At 38.8% G+C, this 22,311-nt stretch overlaps 1 protein-coding gene across 3 annotated transcripts in view; it reads left to right on the forward strand.

Moving 5' to 3' along the window:
* Window positions 1–22,311, forward strand: part of KIF24 (kinesin family member 24) — a 90,879-nt gene that overhangs the window by 6,536 nt on the left and 62,032 nt on the right. For all 3 annotated transcript variants that reach the window (XM_059411476.1, XM_059411474.1, XM_059411475.1), the window contains exon 2: window positions 17,602–18,249. In XM_059411476.1, coding sequence (XP_059267459.1) covers window positions 17,627–18,249 — 623 coding nt within the window. In that variant the 5' untranslated portion in view covers window positions 17,602–17,626. The remainder of the gene's footprint in view (window positions 1–17,601; window positions 18,250–22,311) is intronic.

Raw genomic sequence — 22,311 nt, forward strand, 5'->3', positions numbered from 1 at the left:
TCCTGGGATCATGACCCGAGCCGAAGGCAGAGGCTTTAACCCACTGAGCTACCCAGGCGCCCCAAGATTGAGTCTCTTACAGTTGGTCTCCCTCTCTGGTTTCATCTTGTTTGATCTTTTTCCTCTCTTCCCCTATGATCCTCTGCCTTGTTTCTTAAATTCTGCCTATCAGTGAGATTATATGATAATTTTCCTTTTCTGATTGACTTATTTCACTTAGCATAATATTCTCTAGTTCCATCCACCTGGTTGCAAATGACAAGATTTCATTTTTTGATTGCGGTGTAATATTCTAGTATATATATACATATATATGTATATATATATATCACATTTTTTTTAAACATTCATCTGTCAGTGGACATCTGGGCTCTTTCCATAGTTTGGCTATTGTGGACATTGCTGCTATAAACATTGGGGTGCAGGTGCCCCTTTGGATCACTACATTTGTATCTTTTGGGTAAATACCCAGAAGTGCAATTGCTGGGTTGTAGGGTAGCTTTATTTTCAACTTTCTGAGGAACCTCCCTACTGTTTTCCAGAGTGGCTGCACCAGCTTGCATTCCCACCAACAGTGCAACGTCTCTCATTTCCTGAGTGGTTAGTTTTAGCCGTTCTGACTGGTGTGAGGTTTTATCTCATTGTGGTTTTGATTTGTATTTCCCTGATGCTAAGTGATATTGAGCACTTTTTCATGTGTCTGTTGGCCATTTGGATGTCTTCTTTGTAGAAATGTCTGTTCATGTCTTCTGCCCATTTCCTGATTGGATTATTTGTTCTTTGGTGTTGAGTTTGATAAGTTCTGTATAGTTCGATTCTAGCCGTTTGTCTGATATGTCAGTTGCCAATATCTTCTCCCATTCTGTTGGTTGTCTTTTAGTTTTGTTGACTGTTTCCTTTGCTGTGTAAAAGCTTTTTGTTTTGATGAAGTCCCAATAATTCATTTTTGCCTTTGTTTCCCTTGCCTTTGGGGACATGTCTAGCAAGAAGTTGCTTCAGCCAAGGCCGATGAGGTTGCTGCCTATGTTCTCCTCAAGGATTTTGATGGCTTCCTGTCTCATATTTAGGTCTTTCATCCATTTTAAGTCTATTTTTGTGTGTGGTGTGAGGAAATGGTCCAGTTTCATTCTTCTGCATGTGGCTGTCCAATTTTCCCAACACCATTTTTTGAAGAGACTGTCTTTTTTCTATTGGACATTCTTTCCTGTTTTGTTGAAGATTAGTTGGCCATAGAGTTAAGGGTCCATTTCTGGGTTCTCTATTCTTTTCCATTGATCTATGTGTCTGTTTTTTGTGCCAGTACCATACTGTCTTGAGGATTACAGCTTTGTAATAGAGCTTGAAGTCCAGAATTGTGATGCCACCAGCTTTGGTTTTCTTTTTCAACATTCCCTTGGCTATTCAGATCAGGGTCTTTTCTGGTTCCATACACATTTTAGGATTATTTGTTCAGTTCTGTGGAAATAGTTGATGATACTTTGATAGAGATTGCATTGAATGTATAGATTATTCTGGGTAGCATAGACATTTTAACAATATTTATTCTTCCAAACCATGAGCGTGGAATGTTTTTCCATTTCTTTGTGTCTTCCTCAATTTCTTTTGTGAGTATTCTATAGTTTTCTGAGTCATATCCTTTGCCTCGTTGGTTATATTTATTCCTAGGTATCTTATGGTTTTGGTTGCAATTGTAAATGGGATCGACTCCTTAATTTTTCTTTCTTTTGTCTCATTGTTGGAGTATAGAGATTCACCTGATTTCTGTGCATTGATGTTATATCCTGCCACTTTATGAATTCTTGTGTGAGTTCTAGCAATTTTGGGGTGGAGTCTTTTGGGTTTTCCACATAAAGTATCATGTCATTTGGAAAGAGTGAGGATTTGACTTCTTTGCTGATTCAGATGCCTTTTATTTCTTTTTGTTGTCTGCTGAGGCTAGGACTTCCAGTACTATCCTGAATAGCAGTGGCAATAGTGGACATCCCTGCCGTGTTCCTGACCTTAGGGGAAAAGCTCTCAGTTTTTCCCCTCTGAGAATGATACTCACTGTGGATTTTTCATAGACGGTTTTTATGATACTGAGTTATGTACCCTCTATCTCAACACTGTGAAGAGTTTTAATCAAGAAAGGATGCTGTACTTTGTCCATTGCTTTGTCTCCATCATATGGTTCTTGTCCTTTCTTGTATTTATGTAGTGTATCACATTGATTGATTTGTGGATATTGAAACTTCAGCATCATCCTTTAGAAATAATTCCTGGTACCAATTGTGGCCACAGTTCCCAAAAGGATGTAATTTTAACTAAAAGAATCTATGTCATTTTAGTAATTTAGTAATTTATAAAAACAGTGGAGCATGTGACTCTCCATCTTGGGATTATAAATTTGAGCCCTATATTCAGTGTAGAGATTACTTAAAAATAAAATCTTTCTCTCCCCTAAGATCTATTTATTCATTAGAAAGAGCACATGCACATGCCTGAGCTCAGGAGAGGGGCGAAGGCAGGGGGAGAGAGAATCCTCAGATTTCCTGCTGAGTGTGGAGCCACACACAGAGCTCCAAGACCATGACCAGAGCAGATAACGAGTCAGCTGTTTAACTGAGTGAGTGACCCAAATACCCCTAAAAATAAATCTTTAAAAAAAAACTGATTATAATAGTTATTCTTCCAGTGAAACACATGAAGATATATTTTGTTGAAACTATTTTATAACTGCAAAATAGCAAAAATCTGCAAAAATCTGACAATTTATAATTGGATTAGACCAGGATTTTAAAATTAAAGCACAGAATTTAAATCCAACATTGGTTACCACCTATTCCTGGAAATTCTTAAAAAATTAAACCTCTGTAGTTAGAGTAATACTTGTACTGTTTTCAGATAACTGAGTTTGGTTTTGTTAAGTTTATTTTTAGGTGATTGCTTCCATGCTTTTTACCAAACTTAGAAACTTAATAAGCTCATAGTGGGACTTTGGAAAGAAATTGCAGTAATTGCAAACTATTAGCTACTTAATCATAAACTTGAAACTTTTCTTTTTCTACTGAAAAAATAATCTCTCAAAAACTGCTTTTGGGTATAACTCACATGATTGGTATCGCAAAGTCCACATCTAGCCCTAAGAATTCCATTAAGTGTCATATATTCTCATTCCTTTGCAGCTGTTGTTTTGAGCAGTTGTTTAGTATCACTTGTCTTCTGTTGAGATCACTGGTCTATAGATAGAATAATCCCTAGAGTTCGAAATAACTAACTCCCTTGTTGGGGGAAAAGTATGCTGTATCATTCACCTTTTAATCTTCCAATGATAATACTGAATTGCTTATGTTATTATTAGGTACCTTATGCCTAACCTGGCATTTTAATGAAAATTGATTGGGAATGTTGGGTTTGTATTATATACATTTCTAATGGTACAGTGGACCCTAATGACTTTGTTAACAATCCCCTAAAAAGTGATCATTGTTGGTGTGTCCTACAGCTGAATGGGTTGAAAGTTTATGATGTGAATACACATTAAAAGCCACTGAATTCACTTTAAGTGGGTATATTGTATGCTTTGTGAATTAGATCTCAGTAAAGTTGTTTTATATTTTTAAAAGTGGTCATTGTCACAATTTAGGGGAACTCAGGTGAAGAAATATTTCTTAGCAATCCAGCTATTTTAGTTGGGGCACTGGGGTAGCTTAGTCAGTTGGACATCTAACTCTTTTTTTTTTTTTTAAAGATTTTATTTGACAGAGAGAGACACAGCAAGAGAGGGAACACAAACAGGGGGAGTAGGAGAGGGAGAAGCAGGCTTCCCACCAAGCAGGGATTCCAATGTGGGGCTTGATCCCAGGACCCTGGGATCACGCCGAAGGCAGACACCCAACGATTGAGCCATGCAAGCGCTCCATGGACGCCTAACTCTTGATCTCAGCTCAGGTCGTGATCTCAGGGTCCTGAGTTCAAATCCCATGTTGGGCTCCATGCTGGGCGTGGAGGCTACTTTAAAAATAAAAAGCTATTTTCATCCTTTTATTTCCATACTCCTATAAAAATAATTAGAGTACAATATGTCCTAATGCCTGCTGACCTTCCTATGTAGTTCCTTACTTTCCTATGTGGGGCTCAATCCCAGGACCCTGGGATCATGACCTGAGCTGAAGGCAGAGGCTTTAACCCACTGAGCCACCCAGGTGCCCCTTGAATTATTTTTTAAAAACTATAGCCATCACACCCACTTAGAACAGGTTTATTATACCTCTCTAATTTATTCAAGTAAAGCTCTTGAGATTTTCATTTCTCTGCCTAAAAAATCTAAATAAGTGTTCAGCATGTGAATTTCTTTTAAAAAAAGTAGACTTCATGCCCAACTTGGGCTTTAACTTAAGACCCTGAGATTGAGAGTTGCATGCTCTACTGAGCCAGCCAGGCACCTCCGCAACTCAAATTTCTATAGAAAATTTTAGTACATTTTCTCAGTTTCTTCCATGGTTAATTTTGGTTTTGATAATTATAGAAGTGAACGCTTCCGGGGAAGAGCTTTTCCCTTTTAGATGTTAATGTAATATCTAAAATTTAATGGTAGAGGTTTCTTTTGGAGTGATAAAAATGTTATAAAATTGGATTGTGGTGATGGTTGCACAACTCTGAAAATACTAGAACTATTGTATACTTTAAATGGGTGAGTTTTATGGTATATTAATTATATCTCAATAAAGTTGTTAGAATTTAATGATGTCCTGGAGGGATTTATTGACCCCTTTTTCCTATTTCTTCTTTGATAATTCAAGTATATGTGATGTCACATGAATTTGAGAAACTAAGAATAACTTGGGTCCTTTTGAACTTGGGCCATTTGCCCTCAGTTTTTCTGATTAGCAAGGAATATATAGACCTTAGATTTAGATTTTCTACTTTTTTCTAGCAATCAGGAACTTTTATTAGACATACTGAATAGTCTGCTTATAGAATTGGGAGGGTAACAATGGATTCTTTAAAAATAAAAAGCTATTTTCATCCTTTTATTTCCACTTTATTTTCTTCAAGTTTTTTGAAATACTAATACCTGTTGCTGGGTTCATGTTAGTTACTCAGTTGTCTCCCCCTTGATGTAGATTAACTCATTTAGCAAAAATATCCTATTTACTGGGGCACCTGGGTGACTCAGTCAGTTAAGCAGCCTCCCTCAGCTCAGGCTGTGAACCTGGGGTCATGAGATCTTGATTTCAGGTGAGGTCATGATCTCACATGTCAGGAGATCGAGCCCTGCAGCGAGCTCTGTGCTGGATGTTGAGCCTGCTTGGGTTTCTCTCTCACCCTACCCCTCTGTCCATCCCCCATCTTGGCCCTCCCTCTAAAATAAAAATTTTAAAATATATATCCAGGGTGCCTGGGTGGCTTAGTCAGTTAAGTGGCTGCCTTTGGCTCAGGTTGTGATCCCAGGGTTCCAGGATAGAACCTGTTCAGCGGGGAGTCTGCTTTTTTCTCCACCCCTGTCCCCCCCCACTACACCGCTTATGCTGTCTCTCGTGCTCTCTCTCAAATAAATAAAATCTTAAAAAAAAATATATATATATATATATATATATTCTTTGTGTGTGTGTGTGTATAGTCTAGTTTACTAGTTTACCCATGGGATCACTTCAAACAATTTTTTTTTAAAGATTTTATTTATTTATTTGACAGAAATCACAAGTAGATGGAGAGGCAGGCAGAGAGAGAGAGAGGGAAACAGGCTCCCCGCTGAGCAGAGAGCCCGATGCGGGACTCGATCCCAGGACTCTGAGATCATGACCCGAGCCGAAGGCAGCGGCTTAACCCACTGAGCCACCCAGGCACCCTCAAACAATTTTTATAAGGAATATTTTTCCCAAGTCATTGACACTGTATATATATATATTTGTTTCACTAACTCCTTGTTTTCTCAGGTTGGCTTTAAAAAATTAGACTGATTTAAGAAATGTCTTCCCTAGATTACCTATATCTAGGTCAGTGAAGAAAGTTATGAAAACTGGTATCATTTTAATTTGTTTCCAAAGACCTAAGAAAGAAAAATTACACAGTTGAAAATCTCTTGTTTCTATATGTTATGTGGATTTAAAATAACAATGACACTATATGATTTTATTTAATGTGAAATTCTAGAAAATACAACTCATCTTTAGTTACAGAAAGCAGGTCAGTAATTACTTTGGGCCCACGGTAGAGCAGAGGACTGCCAAGAGTCAATTAGGAACTTTTAAAAGTGATTGATGGGACTGTCTTGATTGTATCTTGTCAAAACTCATAGGTAGCTCAGTCAGGGGCACCTGGGTGGCTCAGTCATTAAACGTCTGCCTTCGGCTCAGGTCATGATCCCAGAATCTTGGGATTGAGCCCTACATTGGGCTCCCTGCTCAATGGGAAGCCTGCTTCTCCATCTCCCACTCCCCCTGTGTGTGTTCCCTCTCTTGCTATGTCTCTCTGTCAAATTAATAAATAAAATCTAAAAAAGCCAAAAAAACTCATGGAACTATACTCCTAAAATGGGTTTAGTTTATTATATATACACTGATTAAAAGAAAAATCAAGGGATGCCTGGGTGGCTCAGTTGGTTGAGCAGCTGCCTTCGGCTCAAGTCATGATCCCAGTGTCCTGGGATCGAGTCCCACATCGGGCTCCTTGCTCGGCAGGGAGCCTGCTTCTCCCTCTGTCTCTGCCTGCCATTCTGTCTGCCTGTGCTTGCTCTCTCTCCTTCTCTCTCTCTGACAAATAAAAATAAAATCTTAAAAAAAAAAAAGTTTAAAAAAAAAGAGAAAGAAAAATCAAATAAGACCACACATACACATGACTTCTATTTATATCAGGGGTTAGCCTTTGAATATATAACACCATCTACTATCTCCACATTATATGTGTAATCAGACATTAATGTTAACTATGCCAATGAAAGAAAAGTACTTGTACAACTGTCATTGATAGTTTGAAGTTAATAGAAGCCTACATATACTATTACTATTAATCAGTGTATTTTACAAACTTATCTAATCTCGAATCCCTTACCTTTTGCTTCTGTTTTATATCTTATATACATATAAGATATATATATACACACATACATATATATACATTCTATGTTATATATTCAACTTTTCACCAAATTAAATAGAGACCATCTTTTAACAATGTTAAAAGTCTTCATATAGGGCATCTATTTGTATCTAGTCAGGCAGCCAACACTTCCTACATGCCAGGCTCAGTGATCAGTGCTGAATAAGAGAGCATAGCCCCATCCTTATGGAATACTTTACAGTTTTCAAATTAGTTTTACATAAATATCTTATTGCATCCTTTGAGAGCGGAAAATGAAACTCAGAGAAATTGACTTTGCCCAAGTTTACACAGCTTGATGACCGAGAGTTAATCTGATTCCAAGTTCAGTTAAAGGCAATTTAGGTAGATGAATGGAGAGTTTGAGAGAACATGTGAAATAGTTGGATCTTATCCACATCCTGGAATGTGAGTAAACTTCCCTAATTGTGTATAAAGTTGCATGTATTCCTTCCAGTTGATTTTCTCTAACACCAGGATAAGAAAGTTTGAATTTCTGCCAACTGGCTTTCTTCCAAGACTATTTCTGATTGTTACCCCAACAGCTGAGACCCAGCAGATTCTTGGTGTCACAAAGGAGAACTCTGCATACTTGTGGCATTGAATGTGAGTGGGCCATATGTATAAAAATGTGCCCATCAGAATGCCTGGCAGCTCAGTCGGTTGAACATCCAACACTTGATTTTGGCTCAGGTCATGATCTCAGGGTCGTAGGATTGAGCCCTTCTGTCAGGCTCCTTGCTCAGCAGGAAGTTTACTAGAGATTCTCTCCCTTTGCCTCTGCCCAGTCTCCTCCCAGCCCCTGCTTGCATACACTGTCTTCTCTTTTAAATAAAATAAATCTTAAACACACACACAACCCTGCCCATCTGGCCCCATTTGGATTTCACTGATTTGCAGGGAATTTTCTTGGTGGTGTCAGGTGTGAGTCATTCCCTGGGGCAGCACAAATGCAGGAGGCTGCTGGTCTGCTGAGCAGTGTAGATAGTAGGTCTGTCCTGGCAGGAGGATGGCAATGTGGCTGTCTTTGCCACTACTTGTGAAGTAGGCACCGTGGAACAGTGGAAAGAACATGGGACCAGCCATGAGAAAACTTAGGTTCCAATCTTAGAACTTACTTGAGAGCTATATTACTTTGGGCCACTCACTGATTCGTTCTAGTTTTTCTCCTTCTAAGTAAAATGTGGGAGTGATGTGTATCACAGATAAATCCTAAAATCATCCTGTTAAATGAAAGAAGCCGGATGCAAAAGAGACTATATTGTATAATCCCATTCATATAAAATTCTAGAAAATCCAAACTAATATATAATGACAGAAAGCAGATCAGTGATTGGCCAGGGGTAGAGAAAAGAATGGAATGCAAAGAGACATGAGGAATCTTTTGAGAGTAATGCAAATGTTCTATATTCTAATTGTGGTGGTGGTTTCACAGGTACATACAACTGTCAAAATTCATATAATTGTACGCTATTGTGTACACACACCCAAAAAAGGACATTCCAGCTTTTAATAAGGATTTAATAAGAAAAAAAATTGAAATAGATTTGGAGATTATTTACCATGGGTATAGGAAGGGTGAAAGCAGCACAGATATGTATTTGTGTATTTGTATAAACATGTATATATTTACCGACTTTGTTCTGTAATTAATGTGGTAGGAATGCTCAAACACTAAACAAAATCACGTCATCAGCCTTGATCTCTAACTCTTCCTTTATCCATTTCTCATAATCTAAAATGTTATGAACTAGTAGTGGTAGAGGACAATTGAGGTCAAATTTCTTAAAATATTTGAAATACTTAATTTACTAAAAATTTTGGTCCTAATACCATTTGATAGTTTGCTTCTTGGTGGTTATTGTATCCTATCACCTTTATGTTGCAGAAGTATTTACATCATTTTATCACAGTGTGACAAAGTTGTCAGTGGTAAATTCTTAACTCCAATATATGAGGAGCACAAGAAACAAAATGGAAATGACTTAACAATATCCTCTCCCCCAGTTCTCATCCTGTATTCTACTAATGGTTTAACATACTCAAAATCCTTCTTAATAAATACTTGCAGAAGCCAAAACTAATTGTTTGAAGTTGACACTGAAGTTGAAAATTGACCTAGAGAGAATATTCAGTAACTCAAATATGAAGTAAATAGTGACCATTCTGGATTAGTTGTCGATGTATAGAGCTATTCCTGATCTTCTTTCCCTAATGCTCAGGCTCTCTGTGCTTAATGACTTTCTGGGAATGCATAATCTTTAGCTGGATGTGGGACAGTGGCAGCTTCTTCTAAGAGACATTCTTCTTGGAGGAAAGCCAATTTTAGGTTTTGGTAAAGAAATATACAAGATGAAGCTGTCAAAGAGTAAGGTAATTGAAGCACATAGAATATATATTTAAAAAACAAAAACTGTGAGTTAATCATTAATTTTTTAAAAGCACCCACTCCCTCCAAAAAGGCAAAACCCAAATCCTAAAGGAATTAGATACCACTCCTCCCTTCATATACAAACTCTTCTTGGATAATCAGGTAGCCCTAGTTGTTGACAAAACGTTTTTTGTTTTTTTTTTTTTAAGATTTTATTTATTTATTTGATAGAGACACAGAGAGCAGAAGCAGGGGAAGTGCCAGGCAGAGGGAAAGGGAGAAGCAGGCTTTCTGCTGACAGGGGAGCCTGATGTGGGACTCGATCCCCAGACCCCAGGATCATGACCTGAGCCGAAGGCAGACACTTAACTGACTGAGCCACCCAGGCACCCCACAAAAAGATTTTCTTTACGGGAAAATTCCACCAGTAATGATATATTGAGAAAATCACCATTTTACAACCCTTCAGGAACTAGTTGAGGCAGGTAGTGGTCATCACTGGATGAAACCATTGGATTAATTGGCTGGTGAGAGAACTTTACAATGAAGGAATCATGCTGCGATTCTAGCAGACATTTGCATATATTCTAATGTGATGATGATGTATCTTAAAGCACATGGTAACACCTGTGAAGTATTCGTTCCTGAAATGTAGAAATGTGGAACTTGATTCTGAAGATTTTATATATTTATTTGACAGATAGAGATCACAAGTAGGCAGAGAGAGAGAGAGAGAGTGGAGAAAGCAGGCTCCCCGCTGAGCAGAGAGCCTGACTCAAGGCTCGATCCCAGGACCCTGGGATCAGGACCCAAGCCAAAGGCAGAGGCTTTAACCCACTGAGCCACCCAGGCGCTCCATGGAACTTGATTCTAATATAGGGTTGCAAGATTAGGCCAAAACAAAATAGGAAACTAGTTAAAATTGAATTTCAAATGAACAGTGTTTTGTTTTGTTTTTGTGTTAGTATGTCTCATACTTGGAGCATACTTGGTTTATGCAACAAGTCAAGGAACAGAAAAAAAAGAAGGATGGGGTACTGCTCTATAAGGTAAAAGACTTGAGAGAGGTAACAACCAAATGTGTGGACCTTGTTCAGATTCTGAGTTAAAAATATTTTTGTAAAAAGATACTTTAAAAATATTTGTTTAGGGGTGCCTGCATGGCTCAGTCATTTGAGCGTTGGGCTTTTGATATCAGCTTAGTAGGTCATGATTTCTGTGTGGTGAGATTGAACCCAGCCTTGAGTTCCATTCTCAGTTGCTTTCTCTCCCTCTGCTCCTCCCCCTGCTCATGTCCTCATGTCATCTCTCTCTCTCAAATAAAGACTAGATAGGGCACCTGGGTGGCACAGTGGGTTAAGCCTCTGCCTTCGGCTCAGGTCATGATCTCAGGGTCCTGGGACCAAGCCCCACAATGGTGTCCCTGCTCAGCGGGGAGTCTGCTTCTCCCTCTGCCTCATCCCCTGTTCATGCTTGCTCATGCGCACGCTCTCTCTCTCTCAAATAAATTAATAAAATCTTTAAAAATAAAAAATCAAATGGAATTCTGGTTTAGCCAGATTGAACAAAATAGTTTATGTAAGGACTTACACATACATAGTTCTTGGCATAAAATGTAACCATAAGTTTTAGTTTAATCAGATCATCGAAGTAGAACAACTGTGCACGAAGTGCTGAAATAATATGATTAGCTTTGTTACATAAAATGTTTATTGAACTATATTAAGTGTTCAAGGTGACATTGGTAAAGATATTCTGTTGGTATCAGGCTCTTATAGGTTGTAAGGACCCTGAGGTTGTCCCCATTACTTTGGGTGATGAGACTTGTAGAGAGTTAGGGAACAGAGAAAATGGCTTCATAGCCACATAAGCAAACTTCATGCAGTGTCGTAATCACGTAGTTGCCTTGGTTAAAAAGTAGAAATGGTAGAACTTTTGTTCTTTGCTCTGTCTAAGCAGATTGTGTTCCTCCAGCAAATACTTGTTACATACTTTCCTAGCTCAAGTGCTAGACTAAAGGGATCATACTACTTTTCTCTTGAAGAACTCACACTATAGTATAAGGCAGAGCCACCTTACATCATCTCTCAAACAAGGCTGGCAACAAGTAAATACATATGACTCTGTAATAAGTGCCCTATTAGTTTTACAGTTGAAACACTAGAAGTTTGGTGAGAGAAATCACATATTCCTGGGGTAATTCATCTATTCACCAAATATTATTTATAATTGTGTGAACTGTTTTTAATGGCTGTAACAAACAACATATGAAAATGCCTATGTTGGGGCGCCTGGGTGGCTCAGTGGGTTAAGGCCTCTGCCTTCGGCTCGGGTCATGATCTCAGGGTCCTGGGATGGAGCCCTGCATCAGGCTCTCTGCTCGGCAGGGAGCCTGCTTCTCCCTCTCTCTCTGCCTGCCTCTCTGTATACTTGTGATCTCTGTCTATCAAATAAATAAAATCTTTAAAAAAGAAAAAGAAAATGCCTATGTTAAATAAAGTAGACTGCAATATGGTTATAAGAACAATGTTACATACAACATTAAAAAATGCATTAAAAAAATAAAAGGCTAGAGGGGAAAACACCAAAATAGTAACAAGTAGCTGTATCAGGTCAATTTGAGAAGGCTTGGAGGGAGGAAGTTAGGTGGATGTAGAAATATGTTTTTTAAATAAATTATATAGTCACATAGTTTCAAAAGTTAAAAAACAGCTGTTCTAGGTCCTGCTTTGGGTGATGGAGACAACAGTGAAATAGAAACAGCAATAGGTGGGATGCCTGGGTGGCTCAGGTCGTGATCCCAGGGTCCTGGGATTGAGTCCCACATCCAGCTTCTGGCTCAGCAGAGAGCTTGCTTCTCCCTCCCACTCTGCCTGCTGTGCTCCCTGCTTGTACTCTCCCTCTTTGTTAAATGAATAAATAAAACCTTAAAAAAAAAAAAAAGGAAAAGAAATAGGAAAGGTAATAGCTGCTGGCATTTATTGGTATATAATAAGCTCCTCCCCACATTGCCCTCTACCAACTAGTTCCCCTCCCCCCTATTACTTTCTCGTACATCCTATCAGAGATACTTTATGCCTGATAAAGCAAATATATAGATCTATCATAGATAGTTACTTCTCTTTCATTAATAAGTGGTACCTTTATACAAACCCTTACAAACATAACAAACTGTTCTATACCTTGCTTTAGTCACTTTTCTTTTCTTTTTTTTTTTTTAAGATTTTATTTATTTATTTGACAGAGAGAGATCACAAGTAGGCAGAGAGGCAGGCAGAGAGAGGGGAGGAAGCAGGCTCCCCGCTGAGCAGAGAGCCCAATGCGGGGCTCTATCCCAGGACCCTGAGATCATGACCTGAGCCAAAGGCAGCGGCTTAACCCGCTGAGCCACTTTTCAATATATTGGAGAGTTTACTTTTTCCTCAATAATACATTGAGAGTTTATTTATTCTTTGTAATTGCTTCATAGTATCCCATTTACTGGGTTATTGTTATTTATTTAACCAGTCTATTTGAGAGAGAGAGAGCACAGAGGGAGAAGCAGACTCTCTTCTGAGTAGGGAGTCCGATGTAGGGCTTGATCCCAGGATCCTGAGATAATGACCTGAGCTGAAGGCAGCTGCTTAACTGACTGAGTCACCCACACACCCCCATATACTAATTCTTTGTTATTAAATAAAGTGCTGCAGTGAATAACTTTGTTACCTATGTCATTTTGTACTTGTACACAGTATCTGTAGGATAGGTTCCTGGAAGTGGAATTGAGGGTCAGTGCATTTGCATTTGTAATTTTGATAGAGATCAGTGAACTAAAATAATCACCTGGGGAACTTTTTCAATGTTCTTATGTTTGTCCCCCTCAATACCTAGGAAGGTTTTTTTGTTTTGTTTTGTTTTGGTTTTGTTTTTGTTTTTTCTGTGCATCTGAAATGGAACTCACTGTCTTTATATTTTTTTAAGTTCCTAGGGTGATTCTGATGTTTACCCCAGAAGAAGGAGGAGGTGGGAACTTTGTAAAATGGAATGTGGTACCAAAAAAGCATATCTAATTTTAAAATAGAAGAGCAGCTCTTTCTACCCGTGGGCCCTGTCCCTGTGCTTTAATAAAAACACCTTTTTGCACTGAAAGAAGAAAACACAAAAAATAAAAAGAATGTAAGCTAACTATAGGACTCAGAAAAGCAGCATACTACTGGTTCATGTGGAAGTTTGCCAGCAGCTGCTTTAATCTGCATATCCAGATTTCTGCTATCTCCAGCATCGTCCCCTCCCATGATATTATGGGACATAATTGCAAGATGAACACATTAGTCTTTCAGATACTGATTAAGAAATGCAGTAGAGGTCATGGTAATCAGAGTTTGGTATGTCACCAAGGGAATGGGTGTGTAAAATACAGGATTTTGTACAGCCTGTAGAAATTAAGAATGTATAGCATTTAACCTGTTACTGCTCTGAATCACATAGGAAATGTAACTGCTTAGAAGTAACTTAAAACATACCAAAACATCAAAGGCTTATTCTGTTCTAGCTTCTGTGCTAGATGAAGATTAATAATACAAAAATAAATCACAGTATGGGGCATCTGGGTAGCTAAGTGTCTGCCTTCAGCTCAGGTCATGATCTCAGGTTCTGGGAGGGAGCCCCACATCAGGGTCCCTGCTCAGAGGGAGCCTGCTTCTCCCTCTGCCTGTCACTGCCCCTGCTTGTACTCTCTCCCTGTCAAATAAATAAATAAATAAAATCTTTAAAAAAAAAAAAAAGAAAGAAAGAAAAGAAAGATATCATGGTAGTAATAACTACCAACTCTTCCTGGGCACTGAGTATGTATCAGATATTATGCTGAGAGTTTTACAAGTATTTTCTCATTGAATCCTAATCCTAGGTGCTGGGGGGACTAATGCCTTCCCATTTAGCAATTTAGGAAAATGACTTTCATAGATGTTAAATAAGTAATTTGCCGAAGATTACACGTGTATCTACTTCATAGGATTGTTTGAAGGTTAACAAACAGTACTTTGAACAGTGCCTGCTGCATAATAAACGCTCAACAATATTAGTTGGTACTGTAATTATTACTAAAGTACAAAGGAAATACCAATAGTCCTTTGCCTAGGGCATACCTCACAGAAGAAAAATATAAGTACGGTTTTTCTTGGGAAAGACAGATATTCCAGGTAGAAGAGACAGTAGTAAAAGGGATTAGTGGCCTAATTTGGCTACCACATAGGGTGCTTGGTGGTACAATGATAGTAGAGGATGAGAAATGAAAGAAGGCTTCATGGGAGGGTGGGGCAGAGAGCTATGGAGCTATTTTGAAAGGATGGGCTTGATTCATTTTAGGATCCAGGGTTCGGAACATTTCAGGCAAAGATACAACACTTAAAAAGGCATAGAAGCAGTGTTGCAGTTATCTACTGCTGTACAGTAAACTGCCCCAAAATTAAGTGGTTTAAAACAATTACTAGTTTATTTACCCACAGTTCTTTTTTTATTTTTTTAAGATTTTATTTATTTATTTGAGAGGGAGAGAATGAGAGAGAGAGAGAGAACACAAGAGGGGGAAAATCAGAGGGAGAAGCAGACTCCCTGCGAGTAGGGAGCCTGATGAGGAGTCTTGCGAGCGGGACTTGATCCTGGGACTCCAGGATCATGACCTGATTGAAGGCAATTGCTTAACTAACTGAGCCACTCAGGTGCCCTACCCACAGTTCTTGAGTCGCATATTTGGGCTAGGCCTAGCTAGGTAATTCTGGTCTCACTGGGGGTCACTCATGTGGCTGCAAACATTTGGTGGTGCCACTGGGGCTAAGTATTCTAAGATGGCTTCTGTCACATGGCTGGCTTTGATGATGGCTGTTGGCTGGGCTTCCTCACATGGCAGCAAACAAATTGCAAGATGACAGCAGAAACTGCAAGGGTTCTTGAGGCCTAGGCATGGAAGTCACACAATGTGGCTCCATCACATTCTGTCACAGTCACAAAATCAGCCTAGATGCAATGGGAGGAAAAAGACACTGCCTCTTAATGTGAAAGGACATGCAAAGAATTTGTGGCTTTCCCCCACTCCCCCAAATATTCCATGAATGGGAAAGGGCAGAATGAGTTTAGGATGTATAGCATCTTTGGCTTTTTCCTTGCCCTAAGTAGCATTTCCTCCAAAGTTAATTATACAAGTTACTTTAATCACCTTTATTATCTGGCCCTGAACTCTGTTTCACCTAGAAAGAAGACAAAGTATAAATTAAAATGGAAAACAGAAAAGTGTTACCAAAAATTAATTAACTGAATTTTGAAAACTGAATTATAAAACAGTTTTTAGAAAGAAAATTTAGTGTTTAATATTTTCATGAACTTGAACTTAATTAACAGTGGTGTGGAGAATTCCTCAGGGTCCTGATTTTAGTAATGTACCAGGATTGTGTGTTATTAACACATCATTTATTAGTATTTTATTAAATACCTTGGTGTTAAAATTTTTTTTAAGCATTTCAATATTCAACCATATAAAATCTTTTTTTTCAAGATTTTGTTTTAGAGGGATGCCTGGGTGGCTCAGTGGGTTAAAGCCTCTGCCTTCGGCTCAGGCCATGATCCCAGAGTCCTGGGATCGAGCCCCACATCAGGCTCTGCTCAGCAGGGAGCCTGCTTCTTCCTCTCTCTCTGCCTGCTTGTGATCTCTGTCTGTCAAATAAATAAAATCTTTAAAAAAAAAAAAAGATTTTGTTTTAGAGGAGAATGCAAGTGGGGAAGGGGAGGAGGGGGAGAGAGAGAATCTCAAGCAAATGCCCCACTGAATGTGGAGCCCAATGTGGGGCTCATAGCTCCGGGAGCATGAGCTGAGCCACAATCCAGAGTTGGGCACTTAACTGATAGAGCCACTCAAGCACCTCTAAAATCTTTTTTTCTTTCTTTAAGAGTATTTATTTTAAAAAAATTTTTAAATTTATTTATCAGAGAGAGAGAGAGAGAGAATGGCAGGTAGAGGCAGAGGGAGAAGCAGGCTCCCTGCTTAGCAAGGAGCCCGATGTGGGACTCGATCCCAGGACGCTGGGATCATGACCTGAGCCGAAGGCAGCTGCTTAAACAACTGAGCCACCCAGGTGTCCCTATTTATTTATTTTTCAGTAGTCTCTACACCCAGTGTTGGACTCGAGCTCATGACTCTGAGATCAAGAGTCATATATTCTTTTTTTTTTTAAAGATTTTATTTATTTATTTGACAGAGATCACAAGTAGACGGAGAGGCAGGCAGAGAGAGAGAGAGCTAGAGGGAGGAGGCTCCCTGCTGAGCAGAGAGCCCGACGTGGGACTCGATCCCAGGACCCTGAGATCATGACCTGAGCCAAAGACAGCGGCTTAACCCACTGAGCCACCCAGGCACCCAAGAGTCATATACTTTTCTGACTGAGCCAGTCAAGTGCTCCAGCAACCATATAAAATCTTGACTGCAGTATTACTTTCCTAGGTTATTTATTTATTTATCCTAGGTAAATTATTTTATTCATATTCTGTACAAGTTAACATCTACAACCATCCACCTTCACCTACCTTTTAGAATAACCTGAGATCCTGAATTAATGGTGTTTTTACCTCTTTATTCATTATCAGCACTCAGCAGATACAAATGTGATTTCCTGAGTTATATCAGTTCTGTGGTTTGCTATTTAATTCTGCTTTCCATTCTGAAAGAGTGCTTAGCCTTTGTTCATTAATCATAGGAAACAGTTGTGCAACATGCCTTGACATTAACTTGAACATCTAAAATTAGTCCTGCTACAATCAGTGGTTGGGAACAAGGTTTCAGTAGTTGGTGGCATGTGTTAAGTAGACATTGCAAGGTTGGAAGGAACTTCTTAGAAATAAGTAAGTCTCTTGCATTGTGTGTCTATGTGCATGTACCTGAATATATATGCAATTGAAATTCCATTTGTATTAAGCAAATGAACAAATTACATGTTACTACCAATGCATCATAAGCATCTTTGCTTATGCTCTATGCTGTTTAATTATTTCAGAAGAAAAATATAATTGAAAACTTGGTATGCTAGAATGGATTTTTCTGCATGTTTGTTTTGTGATTTTCATTTTTTAAAGGATTAATTATATATACTATATTTCAAATAAATGGCTTTTTTTTTCCTTTTCAGAATTTATAGAAACTCATTCACAAAAATGACGTCCTGGTTGTATGAATGTCTTTGTGAAGCTGAACTTGCACAGTATTATCCTCATTTTACTGCCCTTGGCCTTCAAAAAATAGATGAATTAGCCAAGGTTACAATGAAGGACTACTCCAAATTGGGAGTCCGTGACATGAATGACCGCAAACGTCTCTTCCAACTTATCAAAATCATTAAAATTATGCAGGAAGAAGATAAAGCAGTCAATAGCCCCGAGCATCCTCTTCAGACAGACAGCTTGTGTAGTAAGCCTCGGGAATCCAGATCTGGCCCTCGCAGACAACTGCATTTTGATTCCCCTGCTGACAACAAAGACAGAACTACCAGCAACAGTGGGTTTGAAAGGCACAGTTTATCAGATTTTTCTGCAAATGAACAGAAGTCTAGTTACCTAAAAGTGCTGGAGCACATGCTGCCAGATGATTCCCACTACCATACAAAAACAAGAATTCTGAGTGCTGCAGCTGCTGGTTCCTATGTGCAAACAGAAACTAACACTTCACTCTTTTCATCAAATCACTATTCTCCACTCCTGGGGGATTGTGATGGTCCCATTATTCAAAGAGTCTCTCATGTTTCAGGGTATAACTATGGAATCCCTCATTCTTGTATCAGGTAATTATTTTTATCTTTTTGGGGGGGTGTGTGGGGGAGAGGGTAGCATCAGTCAAGGGCAAGACTTGCCTTGCCTTGCTCCATGACTGAGAGCAGCTACTCCTTATTTACAGAAAATTAGAGTGAACAGTTTCTGCAACAAATAGAAGTACCTTGATGGGGGAAGGTTTGTGAGGAATTGGGACTTTCCAGATGGGAGAAAGATGATATTGTTCATGTATGTCAAACAGCTGCTACTTGCCGGGATCTGCTATTATTCCACTAGCAGAACTATTTCTATTATTTATTATAGTGTAACATGATACATCTAATGCATCCTTGAAGGTAAAATAGTAACTAGCCTTCTGCAATAGGAAAAATGTGTGTGTGTGTGTGTGTGTGTGTGTGTTCCACAGGATTTTTTTAAGGCTATCAAATTCACTTCAGCCAACCAGGAGACATAAAGCTTAGTTAAAAACAAAGAGCATGTAGCTGAATTGAGTAGGTCTTTCATGCAATTAGCTTACCTGCACACATTGAAATACGGTCCTGATTTTGAGTGCTTTCTTCAGTTCCAGCCCTGCAAGAACATATGATTTTGGTGATTGCAAAAGAGTAAGACACTTTTGATATAGTTTAGACTTGGAGAGTCAGGGTGACAATAAGTTATTTTCACCAGTGCTTTAAGTTAAATGTTGAAATAAGGTCCCTAAGAGCTGAAATATTGAATAATCCCTAATACCAGCACTGGTATAATAGAAAACATGTTTTTTTAAAAATAGCATATATTTGTTGTTTGGTTATTTTAAAAGTTATACATGGTGAGTTATAGAGAAACAAAATACATTTTTTTTAAAGATTTTATTTATTTGACACAGGAGACACAGCAAGAGAGGGAACACAAGCAGGGGGAGTGGGAGCAGGAGAAGCAGTCTTCCTGGTGAGCAAGGAGTCCGACACAGGGCTTGATCCCAGGACTTCAGGACCACAACCCTAGCTGAAGGCAGATGCTTAACTACTGAGCCACCCAGGCGCCCTGAAACAAAATACATTTTTTTTTTTTAAAGATTTTACTTACTTATTTGACAGACAGAGATCACAAGTAGGCAGAGATGCAGGCAGAGAGAGAGGAAGGGAAGCAGGTTCCCTGCTGAGCAGAGAGCCAGATGCAGGGCTCTATCCCAGTACCCAAGGATCATGACCTGAGTTGAAGGCAGAGGTTTTAACCCACTGAGCCACCCAGGTGCCCCAACAAAATACATTCTTAAGCCACAGTTTTTTTTAAGGCTATTATTCATACCTTAAAACAAGGTGTATATTTATATCTGGCCCTATATTGGCTAAGGTTTCAGAAGATTTCAAAACCAACCAGTTCTTTTATTCCCCCCAAAAAATGAAAGACCCAATTTTACAGGCAAAAGTACTTTTAGTAATTTGAAATACTTAGTGCATTTTATAGTATTTCTGAAAACTTTATTTCTTTTGCAGAGCCCAAAGCATTTAGGTCCTCCTTTCTTTTTATCGTTAGAGAACTAGATTTTTCCATGACTATCAAAGCCAGGATTGTTGCTGTCCATTGGTTAGCTCTGCTAAAAGAACAAATATTTTCTTGAATATTTGTCTTTTAATGAACAATACAAAAATCTAAATTGGAATTATTTATAAATATACCACTTTGTCCTATTTATTTGTACAGAGTGAATATTTTAGTTTAAATATTGCTTCCTCATTTATTTGGCACATTTTAAGTACTACCTCTTCTAGGTCTGATTCTGGATGTAAAGATAATTAGGATATGTGGAGGCTCTTAGACTCTTAGGGGGAGTGAGTGGGAAGACAAACAACCATATGGTGAGATAAGTTCTCTTATAAGAGGTTTATAGATGACAAACCCAGAGTGAAAGCTATTTTACTGAGCTTTCTCATTATGTCATTATTTTATCTCTCTTCCCACTCTTTATTACAGTAAGGAAATAGAGATTTAAAAAGGACGTTTCCCCCAATAACCCTGATATTATCTTCTCACCTAAATGTTTCTAAGTAGCTGTCAGGATTTTAGAACCCTGAGAAACTCCCTCACCAACTTAAGTCTTGCTGTTAGGATGTCATCTTGTCCAAAGCGCATTCTCTTTGGATGCCTCAAATCAAGTAAGGTCAAACTAAATTACTGGTCTCAGAATTTTTTTAAAAGATTTAATTTAGGGACCCCTGAGTGGCTCAGTTGGTTAAGAAGCTGCCTTCAGCTCAGGTCATGATCCCAGCGTCCTGGGATCGAGTCCTACATCGGGCTCCTTGCTCTGCAGGGAGCCTGCCTCTCCCTCTGACTCTGCCTGCCACTCTGTCTGCCTGTGCTCGCTCTCGCTCTCTCTCTGACAAATAAATAAATAAAATCTTTAAAAAAAAAAGATTTAATTTAATTAATTCATTTATTTGATAGAGAATGAGAGAACAAAAGCAGGGGGAGTGGCAGGGGAGGGAGAAGCAGGCTCCCTGCTGAGCAGGGAGCCTGTGTGTCGTGTGTCCTGTGTCCTGGGGCTTGATCCCAGGACCCTGAGATCATGACCTGAGCCTGTGGCACATCCACAACCAACTGAACCACCCAGGCACCCCTAATTCAGAATTTTAATAAATGCCTAATACATTTAGAGATCTTAAATAGGCCTAACTCCTGTCTTACCTCTTCATGTCAGAAAGATACAGCTTATTTCTTCTAAGGAATACAGGGCATTAATACCATAGCCTTCTAGGAGTGGCTCAGTCAGTTAAGCATCTGACTTGGGCTCAGGTCATGATCTCAGGGTCCTAGGATTGAGCCCCATGTCAGGCTCCTCACTCAGCAGGGAGTCTACTTGTCCCTCTGCCCACCCCCACTCGTTCATTCTCCCCCTCTCTCATAAATAAATGAATAAAATCTTAAAAACAAACAACCAAAAAAACTAGAGCCTTTTAGCAGAAGAACATTCATTCTTTTTTTGCCCCTTGACCTGGAAAACTACAGTCCTTTTGACCACATGACCCATCCTCAAGTCCCTAGTCACTTCTGAAAAAACTTTTTTCTGTCATCATTGATTAGCTTTATATGATTAGGTTACTAATAATCCCCAATAACTAGAGATTTAGACACAGGCCCTTTAAAAGAATGCATTAAAATTTTATCTTATTTTAAAAAATTGAACAGATGCAGAAGAAGGGATAATAAAACAATGAATCCCCTATATGCCCCTCATCCACTTTTAATGATTGTCAGGATTTTGCCACACTTAATCTCAAAATGGTACATTTCTAAAAGTCTACTGTATGTTGGTTAAAAAACAAAACAAAACATGGTGGGGCACCTGGTGGCTCAGTCAGTTGTGTCCGCCTTTTGATCAGGGTTGTAAGATTAAGTCCTGTGTTGGGCTCGGCACTGGGCATGGAGCCTGCTTAAGATTTCTCTCTCTCCTTCTCCCGCTGCCCCTCTTAAAAAAAAGAACATGCTTTAAAAGCTTGAAGTAGTCCTTTATGGTCTATATTAGTACTATTTGTACTATATATAGAACTATATTAGAATTGTGTTTGCTCCTTTTTACTAATTTAAATCCTGGCAAAAAGTAATTTTCCGGCCAGTTGGAGGGCTCAAGATTAAAATTGATATGAAGCAATTATATAGTGAAATATCCTGTGTAAAATCTATTACAAAGGCTTTTTAGGGGCTATTAATCAAATTCTAAAGCTTAAAGGAAGGGAATAATTTGTCTTGCCTAAGACATTCTTTGTATATGGATCAAAGGCATTATTCCTGGTAAACTATTTTCAAGAATCCTATGTTACTCAGGTTAAGTGGAATTTCTATATAGGTAAATGGCCAGTTAGAGATATGCATATATATCCTCTTTAGGTTCAGTAAATAAACCTGATGAATTTGGTATCCCTACCTCAAGGAATATTTCATTAAATATTCTAGCTGTTAAGGTTGATAAGTTCAGGGTGCCTGGGTGGCTCAGTGGGTTAAGCCTCTGCCTTTGGCTCTTGTCATGATCTCAGGGTCCTGGGATCAAGTACCACATTGGGCTCTCTGCTGAGCAGGGAGCCTGCTTCCCCTCT

Source organism: Mustela nigripes, chromosome 9, assembly GCF_022355385.1.
Source record: "Mustela nigripes isolate SB6536 chromosome 9, MUSNIG.SB6536, whole genome shotgun sequence".
Classification (NCBI taxonomy): domain Eukaryota; kingdom Metazoa; phylum Chordata; class Mammalia; order Carnivora; family Mustelidae; genus Mustela; species Mustela nigripes.